Source organism: Saccopteryx bilineata, chromosome 1, assembly GCF_036850765.1.
Source record: "Saccopteryx bilineata isolate mSacBil1 chromosome 1, mSacBil1_pri_phased_curated, whole genome shotgun sequence".
In the NCBI taxonomy this organism is placed as follows: domain Eukaryota; kingdom Metazoa; phylum Chordata; class Mammalia; order Chiroptera; family Emballonuridae; genus Saccopteryx; species Saccopteryx bilineata.
Genome location: NC_089490.1, coordinates 192,380,818 through 192,406,570, shown reverse-complemented (window position 1 = coordinate 192,406,570; position 25,753 = coordinate 192,380,818). Strand labels below are relative to the sequence as shown.

Below are 25,753 nucleotides of genomic sequence, written 5' to 3'. Positions count from 1 at the left end.
AGTTATAATTCCACAGCTCAGTCTTGTGAATACATCATGAAAGTCAAAGAGAGGTCAGAGAGGCAGCATCACATTTGGAAAGTGAATAAATACCCCTCTCCCTGGGGCTCTTTTAGTCTCCCTCTTGTTCCATTTATATCCAGATATTAACTTCTCCTCTTGAACTCCAAGCCGACAGACTATTTCTCTAAACACAGCTTTTATTTTTCTAAGATTTGATGGCCGTAGATTAACAACCAGACTCTTTCTACCTACCCACAAGGCAGCACTCAGGTAGCATAACAACCTGTTATAGAAATAGAGTTACTTATCTGTCTCCTCCCTAAGTCACCTATATCAGATAACATTTCACTTAAAATCTTGGCCTTAATTTCCTGTACTATGATTGAATCCTCAAGAACATAAGAAAATAGACAGTCTTCTGTTCTTTAAAAAAGGGGGTGGACATGAGGATTATATGAGTAAAAGTATAAATAAAGAAGCCTATCCCGTGGTGGCTCAGTGGATAGAGTGATAGAGAACATTGACCCTGAACACTGAGGTCGCCAGATTGAAGCCACCAAGTCATCAGCTTGAGGGCCAGCTTGCCAGCTTGAGTGCGAGATCATCCACATGATCCCAAGGTCATTGGCTTGAGCATGGGGTCACTGGCATGGCTTGAGCCCCCCACTCAAGGCATGTAGGAGAAGTAAGCAATGAACAGTGAAAGTGGAGCAACTACAAGTTGATGCTTCTCATATCTCTTTCCTCTCTCTCTCTTCTTGTCACTGTCTTTCCCTCTCCCCCTCCCTTCCTCTCTTGAAAATCAATAAATAAAAATAAATTTTTTTTAATTATAAATAAAGGTTCATGTAAATCCCATTTACTTTCTAAATAATGTGGAGATAAAATTTTAAGCCCAACACAGAGCTGCTCAATGCCCCTAAACCAAGCCAATTCTGGGCTCATACTTATTTCATTGTTCCCTATTCATTTTCTATTTTTCTCTTCCTTATTCATTATTCTTTATCCAACAAAAGCTTCCACTCTATTGTGCTGGTCTGTGGACCCTTGAGAGTGGAGTCTGCCCACTTCACGCAAGTGTTAAATCAAGGTTGTTTGTACCATCTACATTGTCTTTTTAAAATCATTTTAACGAGTAACATTTTGGGTTCAATATCAAGAAAAAGATATTAAGGTAATAAGATAATTCAAAATGAATATAGTCTTTATTCATAAAGAAATCTCTGAGCTATCAAAAGCCTACAGAAGTAGGGACTTGCTCCACATGAAGCAAGTGGCCTGAATATTCAGTGCTGGTGGCGGGGGAGTGAGTTAGGTAGAAGATTTTAATATTCCATGGGAACAGATGCGTGGTACACACAAGCAAAAGAAACTTCATTCAACTGAATTAATCAGATCTCCTTTGTGACGATCTCCACATTCCACATTTCCAACTGAATATTGCCGGGCTCCCAACATTTGGCTCTAGCTGAAAGCTTCTGTCACCTCCCCACCTCGCTCTGGAGCCTCCTAGTGACCTTCTCAGTAGCTTGGCTGACACCCCAGGGCTCCGGAGCTCTGATCCAGGCTGAATAGCCATAGAATAGTTGATTCTGTGGCTCTCCCTGGGATCACAGCTCCTGTTCTTTCCTCTCCCCAGGAGCCCTTTATGCTTTGGACAAAAATTTAAAAAAGACTTCAAAATACCAAGGGATTCAAGACTAAGGCTTACACAAAATGCCTATAAAAATATTCTAGCAATATACAAATATTTTACACTATACTCCTTGGAGCTATAATCTTCCAGTGACCTCCAAACATATTTTGCTTCAAAAGCCATGTTAAAATTTTAAATTCTTGTATTCTCCTAATTTTTCCCTAATGCTATACGTAGTTTTATAACTCAATGAGGTTAATAAGGTAAACATCCATTTATTTTGAAATAAATCTTTCTATGCCATGCATTAGCTGGGAGGTAAGAACTTAAAAACAAAGGAAATAAAAGGAAATTCTATTTGTGTTTAAAATTCATTTACATAATTTTTGAACTAGTGCAGTTTCCTAATACTATCTTTGGACTCATAGAATAATCTCACAGTTAAAGAAGTACAATTTTTAGCTCTATAAATAATAAAGAAGAAATACTGCTACTAATCATTCCCAAACAGTGAAATTTAATTTGACTACAATGATTTTGAGGTTTAAATAATACTTTTCTACCTAGCAGGTTTTCTAGCTATAGTCACTTCAACTAAATCTAAATCTTACTAGATTTTCCACCGGTGTTTAGTCAGGGACACTGACCTCTTTTCCCTTAGACTGTGAAAAAAATATATACATACATATACATATATATATATATATATATATATATATATATATATATATATATAAACAGCCAACACACTAGCTGTCCTGTGTGAATGAATCAAAATTATCCCTATTGCTTGATCGCATCAGCAAAAAATATGGTATGTTTTTTGGTGTGCCGCAGAATTTCAGTTGTTTGTGTGCCATGAGATGAAAAAGGTTAAAAACCACTATACTAGATCAATAAAATCTATTTAGGAAAAATCCCAGTCCCATCCACAATTATTGTTATTCAAATTCCCAAACAGAGCGAGGGTGTGAATACAAAGTTCTAACACTTCAGCCAGAACCAATCCCAGGTGGACATGCCTCAGAGCAATGGCACCCCCAGAGCATTGTGACTTCAATGAACTTGGCTGCATATTTTGTTTTCAAATGTTGAGAACATTTTAAGGAATTTGTCAGGGCCTTTGAAGTGTAACAGATCACCTAGTACAACTGACCTCATTACCTGGCTTTCTTCTTCCCTTCCTTTAGAGTACCACTGGACTTCCTGGGAACATCTCCCTGATTTGTATATCTGAATTGTTTTTTTCTCATGGGAAGGTGGAGAAAGATCAATCACTCACTGTTTGTAAACACCCTGAAGTGTCAGCAGAAAGGCCTTTGACAAGCAAAGTAGCAATCTCTAACATCTCATGCCATTCTTAGGTCATCACTAATCCGCATGTGTAAGTGATTTGTACTGGTTCTTAAGGCTCAGCATTGGTTTGCTGTGTGTGTGTGTGTGTGTGTGTGTGTGTGTGTGTGTGTGTGTGTGTCTTTTTTAAATATAACATTTGGCTCAATCTAATGGTCACCTTGACTGGAAACCTCAGTTAGCTTTGCATTAAGTCACATGCACAGGAACCAGGCCGGTGGAGGGAGCTGCACCATCTTTTTCACTTCAAGGAAAGTAAATTGAACTGGGTTCTGAGGATTCCCACTTGCCCTGCCAAGGTGCTCGAAGGAGTTAATGAACCAGAGGAACCACCGTCTGGAGATAGCAACTTACCAGCCAGCATATGCGTACATTCCATAATAAAAAGCCAGGGGCAAGCCCATAATACTGGCATCTCTTCCTGAAAAGGCGTCTTTAAAGTGTTGTGTCTGCCCTGCAATGACAAGAGAAATATCTGAAGACCTTCCCAGAGCTGGTTGTCATTCATTCTTCAACCACAAACACCAGGAGGGGGCAACGGGAGGTTGGATATAAACTATACTGTTTCCGGAGCAGGCTTCTTACCCTCTGCTCACTGTCAGTGTTGTCTTTTAAGACTGTATCCATTCTAGAGATGGGATCCCAAAAGTGTATTGATCACCACTAACAGTATTTTTCACTTCTCTTTTAATAAAATTATAGCAAAGAGAAAAATAGTATTTTCTTTAAATCCTTGTTTTGAGTATCTCTACTCTTGACAGAGTTTAATCATGAATGAAGACTAAAGGATCTTTGGTAACCTATAGTTTAAGAAATATAAGAGAAGTCCTTAAATGAAGATAACGGGCTGCTTGGGAAGAAATATTCATGGGTCTATTCTCACAGGGGAGATGGTAAGAAAGTCTAGACTCACCTTCTCACATCATTTCACTTTATGCTTTTCCCTTGTAGTTCATCAGGCACCAAAAAGAAAAGAAAAACCTTACAACTAAATCTGTTCTACCCCACCCTCCGAGCTTCTTCAGTAAATAAAGTGTTATCAGAGTGTAGCCGGGCCCACCAGCTTAGGAATTGTGATTGACACTATCAGTCTATAGCTGATGTCACCCTAAAATGGCAGGGTAGGAGAGCTGTGACAGAGACCAGATGGCATGCAAAGTTAAAACAAAAATCTATTCTTTGGCACTGTACATAGAAAACGCACTGGCTCTTCCTAGAGAATGGTACTTGGGCTCCTTCTAGAAACACTGAAAATAAATTATACCAAACTTTCAAACAGATACATTTTAACAAACTTCACATGAGCATGTGGATTGAACTCTTTTATTGATCACGTTTTTTCTCTACTCTGAGAATCATAATGGGCCCTTTTCTTGTATAATTTTTGGATAACCGCCAAAAAAACAAAAATTCAGATGTAGTTAGCTGATATTTGAGGTTAAGTATAAAGAAGTCTCTCCCAAAGAAAACAGCAAGTGAGATTACTCAAACAGAAAGTGTGACATTGTTTCAAAATTGTTCTTAACATAAGTAAATTAAAGAAGGCGGCAGATGTGTATGAGACCCCTCTGTTCACTCAAATCTCAGTTACTGCCTGGGTTGCCTAGCAACAATATATATATCAATATAATATGTGAGAGTTGTGAGAGCAAAAGTGGAGGATGTTGAGTTACACACTAAATGATTTTTCCCTTGAAGCATCCAATTCCCAAATGTAGCTCATTTATTAAAATGATAGGGTGAATTTGGAAATTCCTGCATTACTAAAACATCTCTGTGTCCTTATGAAAGGGAACTATAAATGCTGAAATTCAGATAAAAATGTCTGCTGTATTTTTTATCGTGATCTGTGGTCTCCTTGGCCTAAAGAGACACTATTCCTAAGAGTGCTGCACTGACTCATGAATAAGAGAAACCAAAATTCATAAAGATCAGGTCCCAAGCACAGGCTCTGCTAAGTGCCACTGTGAAAGTATTTCAAACGAGAGGCATTTTTGAACTTCAGGGATATTTCAGCTATGAAACAGAGGTCTCGGGAAGATGAAAGTATGACATTCAAAGGGAAGTTCAACAAATTCTCTTAAATAAATACAGACGATAGAACTATTTTCAGGATCTGACTAGAGCAGAAATACACAATCTATACTAGTAAAAAAAAATTTTTTTTTTCTTCCAGGATGGAGTTTCAAATTAATGTGGAAAAATATGTGATCAACTTAGAGAAAAATCACTATTTTATAGGAATAGAGTAAATCTACCTGTGATGAGTGCTCTCCAAAATGCTAAAATTAATTTTTTAAGATTTTATTTATTCATTTTAGAGAAGAGAGAGAGAGAGAAAGAGAGAGGGGGGGGAGGAAGGGAGGGAGGGAGGGAGAGAGAAGGAGGGGAGGAGGAAGCATCAACTCCCATATGTGCCTTGATCAGGCAAGCCCAGGGTTTCAAACTGGCAACCTCAGTGTTCCAGGTCAACACTTTATCCACTGTGCCACCACAGGTCAGGCCTTAAAACTTACTTTAAATGTGGTAATACTTTGGGGGCATTTCTCAGATTAGCTTTGTGAGGAAGTCTGGTCACATTAAGCATTGATATCATAAGATCTACCATAATTAAAGGATCATTCGATTGTCAAGTGTTAAAAAAGATCCAAAAGATTCTCATGACTTCTGCTCCCAGGGAGTTCGCGGGACATCTGGGCACCTTCCTCCTCACACACACGTCAGTTAAGTGGTAAAAGCTGACTACAGTCTTCCATTACACCAAACAGATAAAGTAGGAAAAAATGCCTTCATTTTCAAGGATGATCTATCATCTTTTGGAACCTAAACCAGAACTAAACGTAGGGTGAATGACCCAGCGCTTCTACACTTTCCAAAAATATAAGAGACTCCTTACAGAAGACTAAAAAGTTAGCCCAGAAAAAAAGAAAGCACAAACAAAAGAGATGGTTTTTCCTACATGTCTCATGGATCAGATAAAATATGGGCAGGTCGGCTCCATGGAGGCCAACATGAATGAGGAGAGCCAGCTCCTGTCTTCCTTTATTGTGTTTGTTCGGAGTTGGCCTAGGTTGCTGGATTTGATGCAAACGTTGAGCCAGGAGAGCTCTAAGATCTCCCACTGGGCTTATTAAATGGACCACAGCAACTCCCTTTCCCTGGCTACAGGGGGGTGAGTCTTTCCTACTTTGTTATTGTTTAATGCCTCTACTGCTTTTGCTGGATTGCAGCATTTCCATCTGCCTTATTTAATTCATTTGCAGCTTCATTAAATTTCTCAATAAATTCCCTTTCTTGGAACAGACAATGTCCAGGCAAACATTAAATACTTAACATGCCCAAGTTATACATCACTCCTTTACAATTTCATCTCATTTTCCCATTTATTTCCTACTCGTATACCCATCGTTAATTAAATAACTCACCTGGGCTTGTTTCTTTTCCAACACGTTCCACCAAATCCAAGTTATTGCATGTGCCTCCTTCCCAAAAACAACTGAAACTCTAAATGACATCACCCCTCACCCACCTCATTTTTCTAACCAGTCAACCCTGCAAGCAAGTACTCCCAGAAAACAGCATTATATTTCTGTAGACATGCAGAGTCTACATGAAAAATAATGTAACGATCAAAATGAAGTTTGCACAATGTTGGGCAAATGAGTTTATAAAAATTTTTGGTTTTTTTTAGTTTGCTCACTTTTATTGTTTTTTTTTTTAATTCATTTTTTAGAGAGGAGAGGGAGAGACAGAGAGAGAGAAGGCGGGGAGGAGCTGGAAGCATCAACTCCCAAAAATGCCTTGACCAGGCAAGCCCAGGGTTTCGAACCGGCGACCTCAGCATTTCCAGGGCGACACTTTATCCACTGCACCACCACAGGTCAGGCTCACTTTTATTGTTAAAAATGGCATTGCCCAGGTATGTGATCTGTGATTACCTTCCTGCTTGGGAAGGACTATTGTTATGCTGATGTTACTGGAGGAGGGGTTTTCATGCCAAGAAAAGTTTATGAAGAAGCAGAAGGAGGAAGAAGGAAGCCAAGATGGTGGGTGCTGAAGGAGAAACCAGTTTGTGCAGACAGCAGAAGGCATGCAGATGGAGAACCAGAGATGACTGAGGCTAGTGGGGCCTTTGATTCTAGGAAAAACCAGAAAATATTCTCCTGGTTGTGGAACCCTGTGTGGAACCCTGGGTTTTGGAGCCCTGTGTGTGTTCACTCACTAGCTGGTTGCAAGGCTAGAATAAAGGAAGGGCCCACCAGTTTTTGGCTCCACTGTTTCTCTACCATCTGCCCGAATGTAGTGAGAACCTACACGAGCCTGGCTGTGATGGTCGTGACTACAGGCCTTACACACAATTTTGGTGTGATAGCATTTGGTTTTCAGTCCTGACTCCTCTTCTGTCAAGATGCTATCCTCAAGTCAAATCAGTAACCACACAGTAAAAGGACTATCGGTGTCCTTTCATCATTTCCCAGGTATCTTTAGTCTTCACTACTCTCCTTGAACTATTTTAAAGTCAAAAGAGGACATATGTGTAGTTTGACAGCAGATTTCTTTTTTTCGCTTTGAGTTCTCACTTCAAACAGTTGAGAATTCACTGATGCCTTATTCTGTTGCTTGCCCTCGTCTTAATGCTCTGGCTGCCATTTCACTCTAAATACCAACTCATCTTCTGTGTAGCAGCCTTTCGTCTCAATTACATGGTGGGGTAGAGTCTAAGCTTCACAAGCAGAGACTGATTAAGGGATTCAGCTAGTACACGTGAAAGTTAGTGCTATAAGAGACCAAAAGCAGATACGTCCTTTACAAAGCATTCATTTTTCAGTCCATACCTTTAATTAGCTGCATAACTCCAGGGACTATAATTATCAGAATTGCTATGAGCTTAAAGAAGGTTAGGAAAATCTGGATCCGGGCACTCCAGCTGACACTCATGCTATTTAGGACCATCACCACAGCTGTAATAAATAAATAAAAAAATAAGTAAGTAAATGAGTAAGTAAATAAATAAATAAATAAATAAAATATAACAGATGAGATTACGAAAGGAAAATCCTCACTGACAGGAGACATCCTAGGTCCGGATTACTCCAAGGGCCCTCGCAAACCAGAGGTGTGGGCAGACCTGGAAGCGTTTTGGAAATGCTGAAACTCAGGTGCTGCCCAAGACCTCAGAAACACAAAGATGCATTTCAACAAGATCTCTACAAGGTTTTTGTGCACATTAAACTTTGAGAAACTTTGAGATAAAATCTCCAGACAGTAAGAAGTCATCTCTTCGCCTTTTTCTCCTCCTCCTTTTCCTCCTCCTCTTCCTCCTCCTTCTTTTTGAACATTGTTAGTATCTTAATGATTATATAAGAGTATCTTCTAAGCCAGTCCTGAAGTCATCACAGCACATCATCAGACTGCTGAACGTGACTCCTCAGGATGATGAGGCAGCAACTTCTTCCTCCATCAGTGGCTGGATGCTCATTCACCTCGCTGGGAAGATCACACTCAACAAGCACTAAGGTGTCAAAAACTTGGCTGGGACCTTAGTCTTTACTCACAGGACCAATCTCAGCCAGCACCTTTGATTTTCCAACTCACACATCAAAGAGTGACTTTTAACCTAAAGGAAGAGCCTTCCAAGACATGTTTGTGACTTGGGGGAAAAAACATTGTCAAGTGATGAGTCCAAAAGAATACCCAGCCTGACCAGGCAGTGGCGCAGTGGATAGAGCGTCTAACTGGGATGCAGAGGACCCAGATTCGAGACCACAAGATCGCCAGCTTGAGCGCGGGCTCATCTGGTTTAAGCAAAAGCTCACCAGCTTGGACCGAAGGTCGTTGGTTCGAGTAAGGGGTTACTCAGTCTGCTGAAGGCCCACGGTCAAGGTACATATGAGAAAGCAACCAATGAACAACTAAGGTGTCGCAACAAAAAGAATACCCAGGCTAGGATGAACACTGGGTCCAAAGCCTGCAGAATTTCCCTTGCTGACCACCCACCCTCCCCACACTGTGGACCATGAGAACCTTGAGGATAGAATAAGCAGTATTCATCTCTGTATTGCTCATGTCCAGCTTCATGACTGGCCCAGAAGGATGATCAACACAGTTTTGTTAAATGAATGCATGAGCTGGATACTAAGTTTAAAGAACAAAACGACATGAAATGAATGGTGATACTTTAAGATGCTACCTCCTATACTCCACTGGAATGACTGCAGTCATTCTAGACGGCAGATTTCAATTTTCTCGTCATTACAAAATCTTATGCTTCATGTTACACCCTCCCCCCCCAAAAAAATGCTACTCTATACTTGGCATTTGCAGTTTTTTATCTCTAAACTTTATTTTTAGATGGTATATTCCCCCCCAAAAGAGAAATATGAAGATACTTCTGTGGTGATAAAACAAAACACAGAATTCTCATAACTAAAATTGCAACAGAAAGTTATCCTTATGTACAGCAATGCACTATCTATATTTTTTATGGTTTGACACAATCACTAACTCATTTCAGAATTAAAGAATCAGTACAAACATTATCAACTTAATAACCTAGACCTCTAAAGGAAGGTTGATTAACGTACATTGTTTTAATAGTTGACTATGCAGCCATTTAAAATCATGATACAATGAAATATTTATTACACAAAAGGGTGTTCATGATACAATACTGACCAATACAGCAAGTGACAGAGATGGAGAGATACCTAGACAAACAGACACACAAGGACAAAAAGGAATTTTTTTTTTTTTTTTAGTGAGAGAGAGAGAGAGAGAGAGAAGGACAAACAGGAAGAGAGAGAGATGAGAAGCATCAACTCTCTGTTGCAGCACCTTAGTTATTCATTGATTGCTTTCTCATATGTGCCTTGGCTGGGGGCCTGCAGCTGAGTCAGTGACCCCTTGCTCAAGCCAACGACCTTGGGCTCAAGCCAGAGAATTTAGGCTTCAAGTCAGTGACCTTTGGGCTCAATCCAATGACCATGAGGTCATGTCTATGATCCCACACTCAAGCTGGTGACTCTGTACTCAAGCTGGTGACCCCACACTCAAGCCAGTGGCCTCAGGGTTTCGAACCTCAGTCGTCAGCATAACAGGCTGACACTCTATCCACTGCATTACCGCCTGGTCAGGCCAGAAAGGAAATTTTTAGAAATCTAAAAAGTTATTTACCAAAACATTAACAAAGGCTATCTATAGATGATAGAACACTAAATACTTTTTAATTTTTCTCACTTATTTTTCTGCATTATTGTAATAATTTGTATAATGAACATGGAGCATTTTCTTAAGCAAAAAATAATAATAACTGTCATTTTTGAAAAAGAAACCCAAGGATGGAAACTTAAGGGCTCTTCCTTCCACAAAGTGGATCAGCAGTTGCTAATGCAGAAAAGCTTCAGAGGAGTAACAATGAGAGTGACTTGAAAGGCCAGGGCCCTAAATATGCTTCACGGGAGGAAGAGGAAAAATTTTATCTACGTTTGAAGCTGAAAACATGAAGAAACAGAAGGGCCCATTGTTAATGGCACAGTGCATCATTTTATCAGAGAAAAGATAAAAAAATAAAAGTATTTTTCTCTCCCCAACATAAAGTATTTGTATGTTGAAAATAATATAGTGCAACTCTCCTCTCTTCTTCCTCAGCCAGTGATTTCCTGTTTCTATGCAAACAGGAAACAGTCTATGCAAACGACTCTGTGGTCAATGAGTTATCATAGGAAGAGGATTATTTTCTCAGTGAAAGAGTCAGCATTGGCCTGGGGGGGAAACTGAACTCATGTTCCCACCACCAACAAAAGAGCACTGTGTTCTTTTAAACAGAGCTCCTAAATCCCAAAACACTCTCTATTTCGCAAAGTACTCACGCCAGAAGAGAGCTGTTGCATAGAGAGGAAGGGAGATAAAGGAGAAAGAGAACAAGGAAAAGGAAGGAAGGAAGGAAGGAAGGAAGGAAGGAAGGAAGGAAGGAAGGAAGGAAGGAAGGAAGGAAGGGAGGGAGGAAGGAAGGGGGAAGGAGGGAAGGAGGGAGGGAGGAAGGAACGAAGGAAGGAAGGAAGGAAGGAAGGAAGGAAGGAAGGAAGGAAGGAAGGAAGGAAGGAAGGAAGGAAGGAAGGAAAGCCATTTCCTAAGAACTGGGATGCAGCCAGGAAAGCCATATGTACAAATCCCGGAGATAAATCCATATTTGAAAGGAGTTGCATCTGAAGAGGATGTGTAGGGGAACTTAAGGACAGACTCTGTAATTTAAGGACTAGCAAGTGTGTCTTGCAGCACTTCTGTGGTTCAGGGTGTCTTTGCTTTTGCACAGTGCGATTACTGAACCTGGTTATATTGGGTTTTCTCCCAAATTCAGGTTCTATGGGCTTCTGACTGCTTCATGCTATACTGATAAAAGATAGGAATGCTGAATGGATGCCTCCTGGTTGAGCTGAAGTGCATTGTTTCATTGCTTTTCGTAACAGCTGCCTGGGCTGCTTTATCTCTTCGTTACCATTTATTTCCTGGATGCACTCATTTCGGAGAAGATGTGCAGCAATAAAAAGAGCATCTATAATTAGGATCTCATTATTGGGAATAAAAATGGTAAGCATTAAATAAATGTGTAACTGCATAGAAACTTCATTTCTTTACTATGACTTTTTCTTCTTTCTTTCCTTTTTATTCAAGCTGGCCCCATCCAGCACCAGGTCACCTGCCTCCTTTTCTCCTGCACAGTCACTCCCTTAAGCATTAAGCCCTCAGGACAATGAGGTTCTGATCAGCATCAAATAACCTTAGGAACACAGAGGAAGAGTCACAGACAAACTAGAGATAATACCTAGGCCTCAGTTGTGTTTCAGTTCGGGGCTCAAAAAAGTGGAAAAACCAAAGAAAGTGACCCCATGGCTGATATCAGGACCAGATACATTGACTAATAACCCCTACCCTAGTGTCGACCAATCAGTAGAGACCATGACTCTAACCACCTTAGTCACAGTGAGTAATGATCTTTTCCCTATAGAAGCCATCCCCTGAAAGGCATCCAGGAACTAGGTCTTGGAGCATTAGCTCACAGGTCTCCAGGCACAGACCAATTCCTAAAAATAAACTCCTACTTTCTTTGCTGCAAACTCCTGCTTGTATCTTATTGGGCTTGGATGCATACAGGCAAATGAACCCCTTTAGTCTGGTAACAAATGTAAACTATTATTATATGGCAAACATTGTGTAAAGACTGCATAGGGATAATTTCATTATTATATCTTTATTATGTGGTTACCATCACTAGCCTTATTTTTCAGATAAGACTCAGTACATTAATTAACACACTTCTGTTCACATAGGTAAGTGTGAAGATAGGACTGGAATCCAGGTAGACCGACACCAGAGTCCATACTTTGCCACTAGTTCCCAGGTGACAAGGAGGAAGTAGTTCAAGGCATAGATGATCTCACTAGTACACCTAGTTCTTCCAGATTTCCGGTGACTCCTCCTCTCTGCTAAAGTTCATGTTTGTCTTGGCTAGAATTTCAGGATACTTTCATGCAACATTTTATTTGTCATCCTCCTAAAGGAAATGATTGTTGTCTGCAGTACTTGCATATTTCAATACATACTATGCATATCTACCTAAGAATTGGCTGTCTTGGTGATTTAGTTACGGTAGAAAAGGAATAGTATAGACTTCAGAAGATGAAACAAATCCACTCTACATGGTATATTTGACATGCTAGCACAGAACTGGTCCTAGATTTTCATTCATGTAAGTTACTGATGCCAGGATAATACAAGTTTAGGGGGAAAAAAAGATGGCAACGCATTTGTAGAACCGGCTGATTTTTTCTCACAGTGCAATCACATGCTATTTGGTTTGCTCTCCCTAATTCTTCCCATAGATAAGACAAGCTTGGCACAGCTGTCTACTCACTTCTATAAACTGAACTTTATAGACTCCGAGAAGTTGTTAGGAATGGATCTGGGACTAGACTTCATATTTTGAGAAAATATGTTTATTATAATATTCTTCCATTCGAGTGTATGCTTCCTTTGGGTTTAGTTTCAGGAGACCAGAACAACAGACAAAGTATCATTTTAAATATCCAACATATGTACTTCTTAAATGCTTCTTTAAATTAGAAAAACAGTGAAAATTCATGGGTTCCCATAGCAGGTGAAGGGAGTCATGTCAGTATTGAGCTAAAGGGGAGTGTCAGACACGAAGATAAGATTTCCTAGTTACATTTCAACATGCCTGACATATTTACTACAATGGAGAGGTCTTTGGATAAGCATAGTTTCCAATCTTTATTAATTTGACAGAAACGAAATAGAGTCCAGATGCTCCTGTACTTACGATGGGGTAACGTCCAGATAAACCCATTATAAGCTGAAAGTATTATAAGTCAAAATGCATTTAATATACCTAAACTAAGAACATTATAGTTTAGCTAAGCCTGCCTTAAACATGCTCAGAATAAACAAACAAACAAACAAACAAAAACTGGCAACGTAGTCCATAGAGTGTAGGACCTGGGTCCCCAAACTACTGCCCGCAGTCCGCATGCGGCCCCCTGAGGCCATTTATCTGCCCCCGCCAAACTTCTGGAAGGGGCACCTCTTTCATTGGTGGTCAGTGAGAGGAGCATAGTTCCCATTGAAATATTGGTCAGTTTGTTGATTTAAATTTACTGGTTCTTTATTTTAAATATTGTATTTGTTCCCGCATTGTTTTTTTACTTTAAAATAAGATGTGTGCAGTGTGCATAGAGATTTGTTCATAGTTTTTTTATAGTCCAGCCCTCCAACGGTCTGAGGGACAGTGAACTGGCCCCCTGTGTAAAAAAGTTTGGGGACCTCTGGTGTAGAATGTTTACCCTGGTGCTCGGGTTTCTGGTGGTTGTGCTCGCTGATGCTGTCCAGCATCATCAGAGAATATTCCACCAATTATTGCTAGCCCACAAAAAGTTATAAACAAAATTTGAAATGTGGCTTCTACTGAGCGTGTATCTCTATTGCATCATCACAAAGTCGAAAAATTATCAGTCAGGGACCTCTGCACTTTTTAAGGTGGGCGATGGGGAGTACATTAGCATTCAGTAACTCTCCACCCCCTCCCCTCTCGTTTTGCAATGGTTGACTAACATTCCAAAACACTTGAAATTCCTTTTTTCTATAATTAGATTACAACACAACCCTTCAGATTTGCTCTTCTATACTTAGAGATTTCAAACTATTTCCTTCTCCAAGGAATCAAAGGACAAGTGACTTTCTACATTTCACTTCTGCTTCACCCCTCAAAGGCAGAATGTCACCTTTCCTCACTTTGAATAGTGCAGACTTTGAGAGACTTGCCCCAGGTAAATGTCTCCTTCCCTCTCACCACCCCCTCTTCCCACTGCTCCAGTAAAGCTAAGGGACATCGGTTTACATTACTTCCCACTGAGTCATAAGACCCCGGTTTTCTCTTAGTGTTTCTGATTATAGGAACACATTTCCTCGGAATTTTAAATTTGCAAAGAGAATATAGGGATTTGTAAACTAATGTTATACCTATTGGCAGAAGTAGAAGGAAATGCCTCTCTTTATCCAAGACTTACTCAGTGTCTTTGGTAACTATTCTATCACCAATCTCTACCACAGAGAGAAGTTCTGTAAACCACAAAGTACTTAGTTATACTTATATACACTTGCTTTAAAACTTTTGTTTGAATGGTTACTATTTACTCCCCTAAAATTGACATTTTCTCTTATATAGAATTTGGATAAATGAGAAAATAGGCATTGAAACTTACCAAAATAGTAGTGTGCTGTCATTATTCAGCTTATTTCAAGGCCAAACTAGGCAATATTTGTGGATTTGTAAATGTTTATATAGACTCTGTTTGAAGTTTCCTGATTACGGCTTTTAACTAGTAACTTCTACTGGCACTTTACAGACCTCTCAAAAACACTACCCCTACCTTTCTCTTTTCAAATACAATAACCATGATATGATTCTGCCTCAATCGATCCAGGGACAAGAATATAATGGGCACAGCAATGGCTGTTAGTCCATCCCTTGAGTGAAAATCAGATTTATCAAGAATTGTCTGGGGGGAAATTCTGCTAAAAACCTCAAATTTATGACATAATTTCATCTTTCTAGCCATAAAAAATACATTATCTATTCACAGATATTTTACCAATATATAAAATTGACACTTAACGTGGTTTTAATACTTATGCCCTAATCAAATGTTGATGTTTAAAACAGTGATTCAATTAGTATCTAGGATTAAGCTATCAGTTCCCATAATAGGCAAGAATTTGGAAGCTAGACTTTTCTAAGATGTTAGCCATATTTTGCTTTATATCACTTATGTAATTTTGTGTATTATCCTCTTTTTTGTTCCTTTTACATTTTTTTCTATCTGTGCCCAGTGATAAAAATGAGCAACTTACTAATTTGGAGGCCATAAGGAAAACTAGTTGAGAAATACTACTAATAATCAAATATAGTTAGAAGACTCAGCATGACCACCAATGGGCAGCTAAACCCATAACACTAAGAGTGACAGCTCTTAACGCTATAAAATGTATGAACACAACATATACACCCAACCCATAAACATCACTCCATAAGGATAAATGAGGTATAACCCAGCATGGTATTACTGTGGAAGGAGAATTCATAATACTAAAAGTCCATAAAATAATTGGGTTTTCATCTGTAATTATCTCTCTTACATACAATCCAATTTCTATTTTACTAACAAGGAGGTTTTTGTTTGCCTATTTGAAAAGATTAACCATCATGGCTACTGACCCAGTAGAGAGCTGGCATGTATTTAAGATCAGAGATCATTCCAACTACTTATTCTTTCCATCATTTTCCAACACAAATTTGGCAAGGAACTCTAAGCAAAAGGAATACAAGGCGGGAAGCAAGTCCCACCATACAAAAAGTCTGAAGAAACTCTGTCTCTAATCACTTGTATGGGTTTTATTTCCCCATGTTTGTGCCTCTCATACTTACTTATGCCCACAGCTGTAATGAGCTTGATTGCAAGTTCAGGAATTTCACATTGAATGAAAAATGGTTCCAGAATGTAGCGTCCAAATGCCAGCGATATCACAGCAGTGGCTGCAGGGCTAGAAAACATATATATTTATGTTACTAGGCAAAAATAATAATAATGACAATGTCTTCACTCAACATCTTCTACCATGAGGGAGTTTTTTTCAACATATGCAACAGGTTAAATATGAATGTCGAGAATTTTTAGAACTCCATATTTGGTTAGGTTTTCACCAAAGTTTCCAATAAATTATTGTCTATAACTTCGGTGGATAGTTTTTAAACTTCACATTTCCTTGGGAGCAAGGCTGGAGCTATCAATTATGCCCCTTCTCTGTCATATTTGCATTTTTTCCCTTAAAAGTCTAGTTTATTACTCCAGAGCCTAACAAAGATGAACTTCACAGGAAGCAGTCTTGTTTATCAGCAAGTCAACAATTAAATCCCAGCCCCAGTACAAATGTGCTTGTGGTGTCAACTAAAATGGGTTGGGACCTGGTCAGAAAAATGAACACAAAATTCAACAAAAAAGTAGTAAGTATTCATTGCAAATATATGCTTACATCCTTGACACTATGTTATTATTATTTTTCCAGTAAAGATGAACACTTAAAAAGCCAAGTAATTACTCTTAATTCCATGATACTTAGATGTAAAGTATAAGCTGAAAAATAGAAATATGCTTGTAATTTTACACAAGTGAAAAAAATATGTATGAAATAAGAAAATAAAGTTTGGTATACAGCGAAACAGTTACCTCCTCCAATCCCCTTTAAGTCTTCAAATATTTCTGAGAAAATGATACATGTCTTTTCAGTTTAAAGATATGTGCATATGAATGGATATTCCTTGGATACACAGACAACCCCCTGGGATTATCTCATTTCTCAGACAATCTTCGCTCTGGCTTCTCTTTCTTCTCATGGTTACCCAACATGCATGCTCAATAGCCAGACGTCAGAAAACCAGCCACCATTATGTGTTTCAACCATGGCCTGCAGGTATCAGACCGCACTATAAACTTCTTGACATTCTTCTTTTCCTGGAGAACCCTCTCTTCTTCCCAAATAGGACTATTTTTTTCCTGTTCTCCATCATTAATAAATCTTTTGATGTATAAATTAAAATCTGAACACATCATTTTAGTGCTTTCAACATAAGCTCAAGATATGCAAAAATCCTTCAATTCCAGGCTCCTTCTGGTCTAAGTGTTCCCTTCTTCATTGGTTTGCTTCTTTCCATCAGAAAGATCTGAATATCCTTTGCCTGGAAGCCCTGCAACCATTTTTTACTTCTCAGATCTTAGTTCAATCATCTTTTGCCTCAGAAAGCCTCTCCAATCTTCTGATTGTGTGAGAGCTCCCAGGGTGCACTCTCTTAGTGAACCTCGTGGCTTTCTTCTCACAGTGCTTATCATAGAGCAACTTTCTATTCATTTATGTGATGCCTTGCTTGATAACTATTTTCCTCTCTTGACCCTGAGCTCCATAAGTACAAGACTGTGTCCATCTAAATCACTATTTTATACCCAGTGTTCAGTACAACGTCTATCATGTAGTAAAAACCAATAAAGATTAAATATATGATGAATGTGTGAATTCAATCTAATGGCCCCTGTTTTGTACAGATGTGTGATGTTTCTTTTCTGGAAATCTATGTTTTTCAAATGATTTCTGGCAAGAGTAACTATCTGAAGTATGTTTTAATGGTAAGCATTTAGGTACCCTGTGTATTGTCAACAGAAAAGAAATGATAAAGTACCTAGATATCTTGTCACCCCTTAGATCATTCATTATCCTGTCTGTTTGAAAGACCAACTGAGAAAAGTGAATCCATTATTATAAAGGAATACTTAAACCCATTTAAAGAGCTTCTAGAATACATGTAAGTAATTTCATCAGTCAATACACACACACACACACACACACATATATACCATGAAGTAGCTATCTTATAATTACAGTAACAGTTGACTGTGAACAACTTGGAAATAGTAACTATGGCTCACTCCACTTGAGAGCTTTTAACTTGCCTATCAGCATCAGGTGCAGTCTGAGGGGTTAGTAAATTCATGAATGAGCCCTGTTTCGGGGCTACTGCAAACAGAAGGACCATGCTGATCATAATGCCGAGCATTAGCCAAGGCATCCAACCAATACAGGGCTGAAGGGGGGTTCCAGCCCGGCTCTATCAGCTTCCAAGCCCACCATTCTGATGGCCCAGAACTCTCACTAATGCACTCATTGGGATGCTGAGGATGTTGCAGTCAAAATAGTATAACCTTAAACTTTCAGTCATATTCGAAATATAGTGTACTCATGGCTCTGAAGTAAATATGTAGTATAAGGGTTACAAAATGTGTGAGACCTAGTCTTCTGTGCCTGAAATGCTTGCGGTTTTATCAGGGAACCAGCACTACAGACACCTAAAATATTAAATAAGAATACAAGATAGCATGTTTAATGTCAAATGAGAAGCAGGGACTGCATGTTTCAGAAGAATTAGAGAGGAAAGAAATACCATAAATGAGGGTGAACAGGAAATTAACTGGAAAAGGTGGAATTTAAGTTGACCTTTGAAGAGTAAGATTCAGATCATCAGAAAAAAAGTAGAAGGCATATCCAGGGAAAAATCCCAGACTTTAGAAAAGGAACAAAGTACTTTTTGATAATTATTTCATTATAACAAGTTTTAAATAATAAAATTGTTTAAAATGAGAACAGATTTAACAAAGAAATAAATGCTACCCTGGAGATCTTAAAAAGAGATCTTAAAAAAAGAGACTCCAACTATAAAAGATCAAGATTAGTATGAAGTTTATGCTTATTAGCTCTGCCTTTACCATTTAGCCACAAATGTTAGGATAAAAGCTTAGAAGCTCTCAGCTGTGTATTTCTGGTAAGTTCACAGGAAGAACAAGTTTAGCTAGTTATTTCTGTTCAACTCTTTAATGCGAATGTGCAAGTCATGTTTTCTGAATGCAATTAAACTTAAGGAACTGTGCTACTCTAAATATCTCATATGACATTAAGTTTCCCAGGAAGCTGAAGAGAATCTACTATTCAGAGTGACTTAGCACAACTTGGTTTGATTGTAAATCAAGAGTATAAGGAAGAGGAACACACTGCTATCACTATAAAATCAAAAAGATTTTTGCAACTGTAGTGCACTCATTGGTTTAATGTGAGGAAGTGAGTCATTTATGTCAAGTTTTTGTAAAGTATTAAACTTGATGATGTGCTGAGTTGTGAAGCAAGGAAAGTCCCTAGTCACAAAAACTGAGTCAAGTTCAATGTCTTAGTGGTGTAATCTACAAGAATAAAAACACCAGCTCTTAGCATAGCACTTGATTTTTTGTCTGGTCAGTCAAAAGATAAGATTTATCAAGGTAGACTTTGATGTTTCATGTCTTTTTAGGTTAATATCCTTCCTAAAAATTTAATAGAGAATAATTGAAGATTAGTTTTAAAAGTTTGGCATGGTTGGCAAACTACCGTCTGTGGTGAAACTGCATTGAAAACGATAGTTGTAGACTTTGTGTCCTGAAGCAGATATGTTTACAAAATGGTCATGTGACATACATATTTTAATTAGTTTTAAATAATCATGGTAATTCAAAGAAAGGGGTAATGTATAGTCTTATTTTCCCTTAATTTTTTTCCTATTTATGCACTTACCGGATTATGAGCAATTCCACCCAGACTCGCACAAAAGCTGGTAATGGGCCGAAGACTTCCAGAATGTATGTGTAATGACCACCTGATTTCTTTATACTTGTCCCCAATTCAGCATAGGACATGGCTCCTGTGAAATATTTATAATAAAAAGGCACAAAGATAAATATCACTAAGTCATCAGCAGCAGAACTGATACAACAATGTTTCTATTGCAGGGATGTTACTACATCCTTTGGTCTAAGAGACATCCTTATTTCAAGATCAATAATGGTTATTTAATTGGTAAAAAGCCACCAATTCTTCTGGTAATTTCCTTAAATTTGAGATTTAGTTCGTTCTATTCAAACAATATAAGTTAACTTGCAATGGTAAAGTAACTTGAAATGTTCTAAAACAACATATTGTTAAGAATCTTGAATCACAAACCTGAGAACAAGGAAAAAGAGAAAGAGATCAATAATACTAACATAACTTCCCACCAAGATAAGAAATTACCCCAAAGTGACCTCATCGTATGGAGAACCCTTTTAATAAATATTTCCGTGGTGCCACAAAATAAAGATGTTATCTATTTTTCAGAAAAATATAAACTCCAGGTCTTGAAAGGCTTCACTTATTTTTAGGATATGTTTTGAGTGTCAAAAAAATGAGTTTTAACTCAGATATTCTATTTTTAGAACAATTTTCTTGGATGTTGTTAGAGTATATAATTCCAAGTGATTGAAATAACATACTTTATAAAAGAGGTGGTATGAATTAAATTTATTACATTAGGTAAAATTAATTATAAAACATTTTTATCATGTAGCAATACAATTTACATGGAAATGAGTTAGTCACTTAACTTGCCAAAACCTCAGTTTCATTTTTTGTGAATCAGTGGAATAATGGGTGCCAAAGGCAGTAGTGGACCTGACACTAGGAATGAGCACCTTATGAAATACAGCAATACCCATTAATTTGAATAATTACTTATTAAAATAATGAAAATACATATCTTGATATTAACTGAAAAGTTCTAGCATACTGCTAAGTACTCATATGTATCATACACTTTTTTGCTTGAGCTACTCAGAGACTAAAAGTGTGGGAAATTATCACCAGTCAGTAAGACTTCAGGTAGAATTTAGATATTCAGTGAAATCTTGGTGTCACTTATCCTATTCCTGAGTCCAGCATTTTATCAGTTACCCAGGGAGAATATTTTATTTTAAAACAAACAAAAAAACAGATTCTAAGGCCATATGCCAGACCCACTCTCTAACCAAGAGAGTCTAGGCAGTCCGATAGAAGGATCCAAAGTAATCTATTTTTTTTTTTTTTTTTTTTTTTTTTGCATTTTTCTGAAGCTGGAAACAGGGAGAGACAGTCAGACAGACTCCCGCATGCGCCCGACCGGGATCCACCTGGCACGCCCACCAGGGGGCGACGCTCTGCCCACCAGGGGGCGATGCTCTGCCCATCCTGGGCGTCGCCATGTTGCGACCAGAGCCACTCTAGCGTCTGAGGCAGAGGCCACAGAGCCAACCCCAGTGCCCGGGCCATTTTTGCTCCAATGGAGCCTTGGCTGCGGGAGGGGAAGAGAGAGACAGAGAGGAAGGCGCGGCGGAGGGGTGGAGAAGCAAATGGGCGCTTCTCCTATGTGCCCTGGCCGGGAATCGAACCCGGGTCCTCCGCACGCTAGGCCGACGCTCTACCGCTGAGCCAACCGGCCAGGGCGTAATCTATTATTTTTAAATGTGCACAGATGATTCTAAAGTAACTAGTCTGCTGACTGATTTGGGAGGTCACTGATACAGTTAGCTTATTTATAACTAATTATAACTATTTGCAATTTACTCTGTGTTGAAAACCAGTTGCCATGTTGGTAGGCTGTACAGAGGAGCATCAATATAAAATGGAAGAGTCATAAGTACCTCAGAATTTATTGTCAGACAATCAGTACCTAGACCTGTGCATGTTTTGCAGAAACTCCAGGATGGTTGCCCTAGGTTTACATTGAGTTCTGGAGAAATGAGGTTTTCATTTAAAATTCTCAAGCTCATTTCATTTAAAATTCTCATTTGACCCAGATAAAAAAGTTCAAAACAGGATATAAAAATTCATGTATTGACCTGGCTTTAAAAAGAAAAACATTGTAAAACAGATATAGATTCTATACTTCTAGTTCCAAAGTTTTAGAGTTTTAAAAAAAAAAAATTTTGTTACATTTTGCTTTGTTTCCTGTTAGGAAGGCCCTCCTGTCAAAAAGCTTCCAGTGCCTGACCAGGCGGTGGCTCAGTGGATAGAGCGTCAGACTGGGACGCGGAGGACCCAGGTTCAAAACCCCGAGGTCGCTGGCTTGAGCGCAGGCTCATCTGGTTTGGGCAAGGCTCACCAGCTTGAGCCCAAGGTCACTGGCTTGAGCAAGGGGTCGCTCAGTCTGCTGTAGCGCTCTGTCAAGGCACATATGAGAAAGCAGTAAATGAACAACTGAGGTGCCACAGCAAAGAATTGATGCTTCTCATCTCTCTCCCTTCCTGTCTGTCCATCCCTCTGTCTCTCTGTCTCACACACACACACACACACACACACACACACACACACACACACAAAGTTTCCAGTAACTTAAGTGACAAATGTAATGCAAAACCAACAAATAGATTCATACAGGGTCGCACTCCCTGCAATTCATAATCAAAGAATACCAACTCAGGTGGAACTTTAGTCAGTTCCTTTAGTGTTTTTCCCTGAGCTTAAGATGATCTCTTTTGCAGAAGGATATTTCATAGTACAAGTCAACACCACTTTCACTAGTTCAACACTCAGAGCAATCCATTTTATTATTATATTTGAATAACCTGTTACTGTGCACAAAAATGAAATCACATAGTAGGAGCTGCATGCACATAGTATGCAAAGTCCAGGAAAGTCGTTATGGTTTTTTCTATTAGACACTGATTTATTCTGAAAGTAGCTAGTGTTGTAGAAGATTGCAGGCTGAGGGTATGTGAATTCATTAAAGACAATCAACAATTAAGTTTCCCTTTGTCTATAGATACACATACCAGACCGTATGTGTATCACACCTCTTTTTAAAAATCTAAAAAATTATTCCTCCATGGGACTTTTTATAATAAAGCTTTGGTTTAACTAGTTTTATTTAAAATACCTTCTTTTTTAAAAAAAGTAAATAAAATGCCTTGTTACTAATAACAGAAATTCGGGTTCTTTAAATGAATGAATGCATTAAAACATCACAAGTCCTTAAGAATGAATGGACTGAGGCAGGTAGAGCCAAGGGTTAGCACTTGGTCCTACGGTTGTAACAAAGAGTACCTTTAAAGAGCAGCGTCATTTGGAATCAAAACATGTAATTTGTCAGAGGAAAGCAAATATATCTTAATCACTTCCCCCAGGAAATTAATTTTTTTAAACCATTCACTGGGTTGTGTCACCTTTAAAACTAACTCCTGCAGCTTTCTAGTAATTTGTTCACCTCGTGAAGGGACATTTATTACCTCTTTCCTATTAATTGTCTAATCAATAGAAGAAATCTTGATCTGGAAGAACAGTGAGTGACCATATTCCTCCCAGCAGTTCTGTTCAGTGAACAGGTGGACAGATGATCTGTGTCGCTAGAACTATATATGAAGAATGAAGATCCGGACAAGCACAGCAAACTAACTCCCAATTCCAGCTCTACTGTCTATATTGCAAAAGTTCATAGGGACTTGGGACAGCTGAAAGGTTAAAAAAAACAATCTGAAGTTTGCTCAGACCCTTGCAATACACCCACTGGTGAAAGCTAATGAGTTATGTGGCATCACACATCCTTCCACGTCAAAGGTTTTTGAAAGACTACTAGGAACTGACAAGAGCATGAAGTTAAAAAAAATTAGAAGGGAAAGACTGCCACCCGTTTGTTTTGCCAAAAAAAAAAAAAAAAAAATCAGTCAAACTTCTGCTGATCACTCAGTTCTGTGTCTAAATAGGCCACGCCGAGTTTCACTTCACAGGTGTTTCACTCAGCGTGCCAGCTGCCACGATGCCCCAAACACACATAACTAAGCACAACTGCCCCAGACAGAAAGCTCGCCGGCATTTCACTGGGTCATCAAAGTCCGCCTTTGCTCTGGTCGCCACAGGGAAAAGTCAGAAAATAGTCTGTCCTAGTCAGGAAAAGCGAGGACAGCCCGCAGGAAGCAAGTTGAAGGAAGCCAGGACCCTGCCAACCGTGGAAGGAGTTTGGGTAGTTCGCATCCTTAAAGGAAAATCCGAAAGTGCAGTTGCAGCCTCTGCTCTGTTGTTCACTCTGTACAAATAAGCCGTCCCTGTCCCGCCCCCCCCCCCCCCCGGAGAAGAAGCTGCACTCACCACACAGTGACAGGACCCCACAGACTGTCCAGACAATCAGAGACATGCCCACGCTGCCCGTGTTCTGGAGCACGCCCTTAGGAGAGATGAAGATTCCTGATCCAATGATGGTGCCAATGATGATGGAGATACCCCTCAGCAAAGTGATTTTCTTCTTCAGCACCACCGTCTCCTGCCCAGGGGGCTCCTTGCCCCCCGGGGAGGGCAGCCTCCCCTTAACACTGCCCTGCAGGTAACCTCCACTGGAGAGAGTGGACACAACAGGCTTTCTGACCATTGTAGTGACACGCGGTGGGGAAAATAAGAGAGTGGGGGGAGGGAAAAAAAAGAAAAAGGAAAAAAGAAAAAACTAAAACTTTCAACTTGGGTGTCTCTTGGTGTGACTGACCAATCTCTCGCTCTCTGCTCTCAGATTGTCCCTCGGGGCTATAGTGTTCACAGGTGGAGACTCGGAGGTGTGTTTTCTCCTGCCCGGCTAGCTGGTGACTGCCCAGGAACACCTGTGTGCTCCGGGGCTCCCGTTCCTCCACCTCGGGCTCCCCCTGCGCTGTGGCCGCGCCGCCTATCATCACAGCCCAGCTCAGCTTCCTCATGCGCTGGTATTTAAGCGCCTGCCTGTCACACCAACTTACTCCAGCGAAATGATGATGCAAATTCTCCAGGTTTGCATCAGCCACCAGAGAAGGCTCCAGCATGACTCAGCTCTTTTTTTTTTTTAACAGTAGCAGCATGTTACTCAACTGACCTAAGCTTTTCAGAAAACAAAAGCAGCCACTTAAAAGGGATGATGACCAATCCAGAAGTAGTAAATTCAGAACAGACTTTCCCAGAGATTTAAAGCAACTCCTAGTGAGGGACTGAGGAAAGCTCTCCTCCACCCAAGAAAGAAAGTAAAAAATGAAACAGGAAATGATCACAACAGCACCGTAGAGTTCCTTTTTGTTTTTCTTTTGCACGCAACTGTTTTGATGACACACTGTTACCCAGAGCTGCACTGTTTATAACAAAATTTAGATTTTATAATGTTTCCTGCTTATTTGTATTTGGGGTTGGGGTGTTCCTAGCAACACAGTCAAATCTAATATTTACAAAGCTGCAATAATTCTGTGTAGCTGTTGTCACATACATAACAATTGTGAGCCTTACATTCAAAGATAAGAATTATTTCTGACTGCCAATTATAAACAAGTGTTTCAAATCACTAAGTGTGAGAACTTGTAAAATCAGTGATTCTGGGAAATAGTTATTCTTTGATTCTCATCAGCACTAGGTGATCTTGTAAACTAAATAAAAGATACATATTCTTTCTTTGCATGCCGATCCATTGAATTCCTTAAAAACTAATTTAAAAATTAATAAATACAATGACATAAAAACATGCACATAACAAAAGCTTGAAATGGAATACACAGAATAACAGTTTAGAGGGTAATCAGGTGTGTTTTACTTTTCCTAAAGTGTATGATCTATTGCTATATTATGATTATACATTTAAAATAAATTAGGTAGATAAACAAAGATTTGATTGTTTACTTTGAAACAGTAAGAAAGGCAAAACATTTTGAATCCATACTAACTTTCTTAATCAAGTGTCCATAAAATAAATACTAAAAGAAAAGAAATCCTAGATACCATGCTTGGCTGTGGTACAGGTGGCTTTGGATTCAGTGCGAACCGGACGTTATCATT

The 25,753-nt window shown here is 39.1% G+C and overlaps 1 protein-coding gene across 1 annotated transcript in view; it reads right to left on the bottom strand.

Moving 5' to 3' along the window:
* The window catches only part of SLC7A11 (solute carrier family 7 member 11), an 81,794-nt gene extending 57,199 nt beyond the window's left edge, over positions 1–24,595 (bottom strand). Inside the window, exons 1-5 of the mRNA XM_066233149.1 lie at positions 24,065–24,595; positions 19,709–19,835; positions 15,990–16,105; positions 7,828–7,953; positions 3,347–3,446 (exon numbers count right to left, since the gene is read on the bottom strand). Of these exons, the coding sequence (XP_066089246.1) occupies positions 3,347–3,446; positions 7,828–7,953; positions 15,990–16,105; positions 19,709–19,835; positions 24,065–24,341 (746 nt within the window). The 5' untranslated portion in view covers positions 24,342–24,595. The remainder of the gene's footprint in view (positions 1–3,346; positions 3,447–7,827; positions 7,954–15,989; positions 16,106–19,708; positions 19,836–24,064) is intronic.
* Positions 24,596–25,753: the final 1,158 nt, after the last annotated feature.